General features: G+C 38.0%; 1 protein-coding gene across 1 annotated transcript in view; it reads left to right on the forward strand.

Annotated features, from left to right (window-relative positions):
- Nucleotides 1-2430, forward strand: part of AGMO (alkylglycerol monooxygenase) — a 331081-nt gene extending 328651 nt beyond the window's left edge. The window contains exon 13 of the mRNA XM_065884138.1: nt 1706-2430. Within this exon, the coding sequence (XP_065740210.1) occupies nt 1706-1780 (75 nt within the window). The 3' untranslated portion in view covers nt 1781-2430. The remainder of the gene's footprint in view (nt 1-1705) is intronic.
- Nucleotides 2431-8539: the final 6109 nt, after the last annotated feature.

Here is an 8539-nt window from a genome sequence, read left to right on the forward strand (position 1 = left end):
CTTGACTCCTGCTTCAAAATGACTTTTGATTTTATTTTTGGTATTTCTTTTTTATATTGTGGATGTTATAGGCTGAAAGTAACACAAGGATTTGAATAAAACTATCAGATTAGCTAATGTAAAGGATAATGGTTCTCTAGAAAGAACAAGAAGGTTCCTATGAAACTGAACAACCTACCCATCTAATCTAAATATCCGGGTTTAAGAGGGTTTTGTTGTGGTTGTTATTTTCATATCCAGGCTTTAATAGCAAATTCATGGCAGTTGAGGGTATTTTCTGGGAATGAATGGCCTCAGTTAATGGCCTTGGCTTCACTTTAGTCCATCACCCCAGAAAGTTCCCCACGCCTTCATCTTATTGCTTGACTACGTCTCTTTGTACATTTTAATGGATCTTTCAGTAATTGTGATCATTCTGGGGAGAAGCAAGTGGTCATATTTTAATCATTTGAAGAAGTTTGCACAGTAAAAAAAAAGTATGGAGAAACGCTTTCACAGCTTTCTCCATATCCCCAGCTGTTTGGACATTTTTCATCATCACTCTAATAACACATAAAATGGAGATCATAAAAGAAATCCTATAGCTTAATTTTAGTGTATAGGTAAAGGGTGAGTGTTGATTTTGGAAAGCTCTGAGGTGTAAGGACTATGACCAGTGCCTAGATTTTACCTCAAGAAGAGCAGAAGGTGTGTGTGTTTAGGTCATTATGGCATTTAGATGACACACAATGAAAATTTCTGCAACCGGTTAATTCTTCCTGAGGATGGCTGTATTATCATTCTTGCTAGGATCGTAAGAAGTCAACACTTTTACTTGGTTAAATTTTGGTGATTTATTGGGAATGTGTGGTGTTACTCTAAAGCAAACGGGTAAACTCAATGAATTCTTACGACTGTTTATTATGATTTCATATGTCTTCAATTTTAAAGAGAATTTTGCACTTACAGTTTTACACCTGGGAAGATCAAAAGACTAAGTAGTTAAGTCAGCAGTGTTCAGAATTTAATTCATGTTGGGTGAAGTTCATAATATGGTAGATCACATTGCCTCAGAGATAAATGATTCCTTAATACTGTTTTTATTTCTTCTTTTCCGAAGGCTTCTTAAGCTATATAAATAATGAGATTGTTTAGTACAATACAAACAACATGCAATGTATCCAAAAGCCGAAGACAGTTCTGTTTCATTCACTGCCTAATTTATATAGCCCCATCCCTAGAAATGACCCAGATTTGTGAGGATATTTTATTTTAAAAGCCACAGAAACAAAACTTTTTTTTTTTTTTTTTTTTTTTTTTATGCGTTACGCGGGCCTCTCACCGTCGTGGCCTCTCCCGTTGCGGAGGACAGGCTCCGGACGCGCAGGCTCAGCGGCCATGGCCCACGGGCCCAGCCGCTCCGCGGCATGTGGGATCCTCCCAGACCGGGGCACGAACCCGCGTCCCCTGCATCGGCAGGCGGACTCCCAACCACTGCGCCACCAGGGAAGCCCAACAAAACTTTTTACTACTACTCTTCACATAACATGTTTTAAGCTGGGTTGGCTAAATTCTATCAGTGAACAACTGCTAGATTCAATTTGAATAATTTAATTGCTTAAAATATGTATATTCATTTTTCCCTAGAAAGGTATTTCTAACTCAGTTGAACAGAAGTATTGAATCAATTTTAATTGTTCTTCCTCTCTGTATTTTATTTCTTCAGGTTTTTTTTTCCATCTGCATTGCTTTCTGGGGAGTAAGAAGCATGAAACAACTTGTCTCAGACCCTGGGAAATGACCAAACGTTTGTACACAACTCTCTTGTTTTAATCATTTGTCCACAACCATAATATATTACTACTGCCTATGGAAGTATAATTATCTTATATAATGATTATATGAACTATTTCTCTAATGTGAGGTAAATACATTTATCTACTCTTGCTTCCTTTCCGCATTTATTATTCTCTATTAAAATTAAAGTCAGCTGCAGTTACTTTATTGCTAGGGTTGAAAGAAGATGATTTCAAATAGAATGATGTTACATCCACTGGTAACGTCTAAGCCAATGAGTATGAGAATAAGGGATAACATCAAAACGGTAAAAGGAATTAAGGTTTTATTAGCATTGTTTAGACAACTTTTCATTTGCTGTCTGCTAAAATTGTGCTTGGATACATATTTGTTGTCATAAAAATGTATTACATGAGTTGTCTGCCTAAGGCTAGGTTTACCTTTGAAAGCCATATAACCTACGGAGTAACATTACAGAAAATGACATCACTGAAATGAAAATCACCAGAATTCGTCAGAATTCATTTATTCCATAGATTAATTTGTGATACATATGTCTAGTATGTTTGGTCAGTTTGTTTTGGCAAATTGAGGAGTGTGCAGTATTTCTGTGCTATTTTAAATTGTCACAATCATGTTAAAAGACTCTCTAAAGAAAATTGCTCAAGCATTGTGTGTATATTATTCATTGGGATTGTAAAAATCTGCCAAGTATTTCATTAGGAGGGAACTAACAGAGATAAGCAGGAAATGGTTCAAAGCGGGAAGGTCTGAAAGCAGTTGGAATATTTTTTCTTTCCTTCTTCCAGTATTTCTTAGATTTAAAGTTACAATTTAAGTAACCAAAGTTTTATATAAGCACTAAAACAGTTAATACTGCCCTTCACTGAGCTTTGCCTATATTCATTGCTGGTTTAAAGAGGCTGATCAGTTGGTTGACTTTTTTTTTTTTTTGCGGTACTCGGGCCTCCCACAGCCGTGGCCTCTCCCGTTGCAGAGCACAGGCTCCGGACGCGCAGGCTCAGCGGCCATGGCTCCCGGGCCAAGCCGCCCCGCGGCACGCGGAATCCTCCCGGACCGGGGCACGAGCCCGCGCCCCATGCATCGGCAGGTGGACCCCCAACCACTGTGCCACCAGGGAAGCCCGGTTGACTTATTTTTAAGATGTGTTTTCTAACCTTTGAACAGAGAAAAGTTGTGGAACTAGTAAGAAGAATTAAACTGCAGGTGTCTGTCTGGACTCGATGCAAAACTGAAGCACATTTATTTTGAAAACTGGAAAAGCAGAGGAAGATTAAATTTTGCATGATGGAAAAAATTAACAAATTATATTTCAAGCGTCAGAAGTAGGGAATTGGCTTTGCTTCATTCATCTTTTTTTACTTCTTAATTTAACACAGAGCTAGAGCAAATACTGGAACCCATAACAGATATTAGTCCTATTCTTCTCCCTTACCAACAGTTCTTGCTGGGCTTTGCATACTTAGAATCGTATTAAAGCAGGGAAACCTCTGTTGGCTTGAAATTGCTAATTTTATAGCATAAAAACTCTGAATACCCATATTCTACATCCTAAAACCCTTCAGTCTATAGGTTACAGCATTCAAGAACAGCAAAGAAAAGAGAGCTTCCACAAATCTGTAAGTAGATTTTTAATGTGTTTTGACGGTTTATTGGTTTCGCCATGAGTCGTGTATAAACATGTATATATGCTTGAATATATATGAATTTATAGGAGTGGTCTAGGAATGTGCTTAATAATGGAAATAAGGAATTCAAAATTGATAAAAGATACTTTTATGCTGAAGTTCAGTTTTCTTTTAGTCAACTCAATCCATTTTCTTTTCTCTTGGTTACTCTCACTATGATTATAAATTATTTTATTTTATTTTTTTAGAAATGCAGACATTTTCAAGCTAGGAATTTTCAGGCCTTTGAAAGTAGAAGTGATTCCCAGATAGGTAGTATTCCCAAGGCCTGTGTGTGTTAATCAGGGCACTTTTTTCTTCACCTTCAACCTTGTTAGTTTTCCAGTCAAGTTTTCTCTTGTCGAGCACTAATACATGACGACAGATCATATAACTATTATTAATGTTGTAAATTAATCTTGAGTCATGCCATGTAATTTATGCTTACTCTTGACTGGAAACACTTTACTTCTCTCTCTCTCTCATTCTCTCAAGAGAAAAGCACTAAAAATAGGGTTCATCAATTACTCAACACTTGTACTGGAGAGGTGTCAACTGACTTTGAAATGATTATGAATATTCTCAGGTTTGATAATCTACCATAAGGAAGGCTAGAGAGAGGGAAGACATATTTGTTTATTGAGTAATACTCGATTAGCATTTTCCTTTACTCTCTAAAATCCTGGGAATTAAGTGCTGTTGATACCATTTTACAGAAGAGAATTCTGAGGCTGAGAGAGTTTAAAAAACGTGCTCAGACCTATCATGCTTAATCGATTGTCAGAAGAAAATTTAAAACCTCTGAGTTCTGACATTGAAGGCCATGTTTCTCCTTTACATGATATCAGATACCCAAGGCAAAACTTTAGAATACAGGCTCAGGAGCTTAAGTTCAGAGAACTTCCTATTCAATTTGATGCTCCAAGGTACAAAACAAAGTTCAGAGAAAAAGTAGTTTGGTTACAGAATGGATTAGTTGACTAGGTGCACGAGTGCAGAACGTATGATCTTTCTGAAAGTGATAAGGCCCCAGGTTATTTTATGGGATTGCCATATGTCTAAAAGAAGTCCATTCCTGTACTTGACTTGATTTGATAAAATGGCCCATTACTCTAGCTCTGTTTGTTGTGTCATTTAGTTCCCCTTCATCTTATTCTTTCTAATTATTTTGGTTAAGCTTAATCTAGTCAGCTCATGGCCATGATATTCAGCAATATGTGGATCTGTCCTTGAGTATCTGAAGTTCAATGGATCACCAAAGTACATGAACCTTTGTTACAGTTAACATTACCTGCTTGCATTAATGTTTATCAGAGGTTCTCACGTTTCCCTTTACTGGTCATATATGATTCAATTATTCAGTGTACGTTCTGCAGTAGAACCATAGAGCGGAATTCTTTAAGGTATGGTGTACATTATGATGAACATACTGTGATTTATTAGGGAGAGCAACGCTAGTTAGAAAGTGAGTTCCCTTTTTTATGCCCTCTCCTCTATATTTTTACATTTGTAGCTTCCAGAATCCCAAGGAAAGATAGAGAACACGGAGGTAGTTTGGCTTTCAGAATCTTAAAACATTTTTCATGTCACTATTTTCAGCAGCACTAGGGAATGTGTCAGGGCCCATCTTAAGCCTACCTCAAGGAAAGTAGATTTAACAATGTTCTATCTGTTACTGGGGTATTTTTTCAGAACTTGCTCCAGTCTGCTGCCTTTTCTTCTCAATAGCATAACAGATAACTTCTCCCTCACCAAAAACTCAATTGGAAAAAGTCATTAGCAAAAAAAGCAAATAAGCAAGCACTGATGGTTTTCTCTTGTGGGTTGTGTCTGCTTTTTGGAGTTCTTCAAGTGTCATACCTCTTTAGTCAGATTTTCAACCATGCCAGTATCTATCAATCATAAGTTCATTCCCTAGGTGTGTTCTCCTTTAGTTTTAACATCAATAAATCCAAAATCCTAACTTGCATAGATTTACATAGCAGAAAACAGGAAGAAGTAGCCTTTGTCTTTATGTACCAGGATTATCCGTGGATCTTTTTAAAAATGAAAACTTGCTGGTAGGAACATTGGAATTCTGATTTAGTAAGATTCAAGTGGTACCAGAGAGTCCATATTGTTCAAGGTTCTACTAATGATACGTTACAGAGGCTATAAGCAATCTAGAGTGAAAGAAAACTTCTCTAGACCCTCTCCTTGAGATTCAGAAATACGCAGGAGAGATGTACCATGTAAGGGAATATTGTTTCTATAGCTAATTAAAAGAATGGGGTGATAATGATTAAATAAGCATGGATATTTAGATATGCCATCCAAGGAAAAGTATACTTTACTATGAGATTATTTTGCATATCCTCACAAACCTGAAAAAAAACCTGAAAGTTTAAAGCCTAGGTAAGCGTCAGTGAGATGGGGAGAGGACAGAAGTCTAGCAGGCAAAGGAAACATGATCCCTGCTGGGCACATACCCTGAGAAAACCATGATTCAAAAAGAGTCTTGTACCACAATGTTCATTGCAGCACTGTTTACAATAGACAGGACATGGAAGCAACCTAAGTGACCATCAACAGATGAATGGATAAAGAAGATGTGGCACATATATACAATGGAATATTACTCAGCCATAAAAAGGAATGAAATTGAGTTATTTGTAGTGAGGTGGATGGACCTAGATTCTGTCATACAGAGTGAAGTAAGGCAAAAAAACAAATACCATATGCTAACACATATATATAGAATCTAAAAAACAAAAAATAGTTCTGATGAGCCTAGGGGCAGGACAGGAATAAAGACGCAGACATAGAGAATGGACTTGAGAACACGGGGAGGGGGAAGGGTAAGCTGGGATGAAGTGAGAGAGTGGCATGGACATATATACACTACCAAATGTAAAATAGATAGGCAGTGAGAAGCAGCGGCATAGCATAGGGAGATCAGCTCGGTGCTTTGTGACCACCTAGAGGGGTGGGATAGGGAGGGTGGGAGGGAGATACAAGAGGGAGGGGATATGGAGATATACATATAGCTGATTCACTTTGTTATACAGCAGAAACTAACACTGTAAAGGAATTATACTCCAGTAAAGATGTTAAATAAATAAATAAATAACTTAAAAAAAAAAAAGGAAGTGTGATAAAAAAATATTGGTGTCATAGCCGTGTTTATATTTGCCCCTGATGTTTCATTTTTTTGTGGGTTTTATTTGTTTTTGTTTTTGTTTTTTTGCGGTACGCGGGCCTCTCACTGTTGTGGCCTCTCCCGCTGCGGAGCACAGGCTCCGGACGCGCAGGCTCAGTGGCCATGGCTCACGGGCCCAGCCGCTCCGCGGCATGTGGGATCTTCCCGGACCGGGGCACGAACCCGTGTCCCCTGCATCGGCAGGCGGACTCTCAACCACTGCGCCACCAGGGACGCCCTCATTTTTAATAAAATATTATTAATAGCAGAATTAAAATGTACTGGATTAAGTTTGATAGACATCGATTTTGTGCTTTTGGCTTTTGCCAGGGCTTCTTGTGATAAAGTGAAAGGTGGATGTGCAGTGAAGAGAGTTCTCACTTTAATACAAAGTTAAGTATGAAAGATGTCCATATGTAATAGTTTCTGTTCCTCCTGCTCTGCCCTATTCAGACAAAATGCAACTAACATCTCCTTTCAGGAATAGTACACAGCATGCATTTTACTTTGCTGGTAATACGCTGTGTGCTAAGACAATCAGTGTCTAAGGATGGCTAATTCCTTCTAGGCAGGAGATGTGGGGAGACTGTCTAACAATGGCATCTGGCAGCCACATGGCACACTAAGAAGCCTTAACTTGTCCTATACAATACTCTGCAGGAACAAAACCATCAGGCTGCTAATTTGCATCAGTAAGTCAAAAAATTGATAAATAAATGCATGTTTAGTGATAAATTAAGTACGGAATTTTTTCCAGCAAATTCATGCTAAATATGTAACTTGCATAAAATGTTTATCAATCTGTACTCTTTCATCTACCTGCAGTGTCTTCCTCCAGATGTTGGCATTATGGGTTGAATTGTGTCCACCCAAAATTCAAATGTTCAAGTCTTAACCCCCCACCCTGCCGAAAACCTAAGATGTGACCTTATTTGGAAATAGTGTAGTTAATAGATGTAATTAGGTTGAGATGAGGTTATACTGGAATAGCATGGACCCTTACCCAATACGACTGGTGTTCTTACAAAATGTGGAAATTTGGGCAAACATACACTCAGGGAGAATGCCGTGGAAACGTGAAGGCAAAAATCAGGGTGATGTGTCTCCCAGTCAAGAACAACCAAGGTTGCCTGCAAACTATCAGAAGCTAGGAGAGGGTCATGGAACATATATTCCCTCACAACTCTAGGAAGGAACCAAACCCAGTGACACATTAGTTTTGGACTTCTAGCCTCCAGAGCTGTGAGACCACAAATTTCTGTTGTTTCGGCCACCCAGTTTGCAGTACATTGCTGTGGAAGCCCTAGCAAACTGATATTGTTTGTATGATTTGATCTCTAACCTCAACAGGTCTTTAATCAAATGCCTTCTTAATGAAGTTTTCTCTCACTAAAATCACAAACACACACACACACACGCACACACACACACACATATCCCCAAAGAATTCTTCTATTTATTTTTTCTCCTTATTACTTGCATGCTTTAGTTTTACTTATCTTTCTTGTTTATTTTATTTAAATCAACAGAGAATACTTAGTACTCTCCACTAAGTGTCTGTGAGAGCAGGTATTTCTTATAGTTTTATAGTCCTGTTTCCCCAGCTACTCAAATAATGACTGACACACAGGAGGTGCTCAATAAGTATGTGTCATGAGTGAATTAATGAACTCCCTAGTTATTTAAGACCATATATTAACCCAAGGTAAAACCAATATCTTTCAATCTCAGTTTTGGCTGAATCCCAAGATAATAGTTACCAGCTAATCCTAAATTCCAAAGTGAGATTATAGAAAACCATGAAAGACCTCCACTGTCTTAAATTCATGCTAAGACTCTTAATTCCTCACACAAAAGAAGATTTGTGAGTTTAGGAAATGAGGATAGGAGAGAGAAT

Source organism: Phocoena phocoena, chromosome 9 (assembly GCF_963924675.1).
Source record: "Phocoena phocoena chromosome 9, mPhoPho1.1, whole genome shotgun sequence".
In the NCBI taxonomy this organism is placed as follows: domain Eukaryota; kingdom Metazoa; phylum Chordata; class Mammalia; order Artiodactyla; family Phocoenidae; genus Phocoena; species Phocoena phocoena.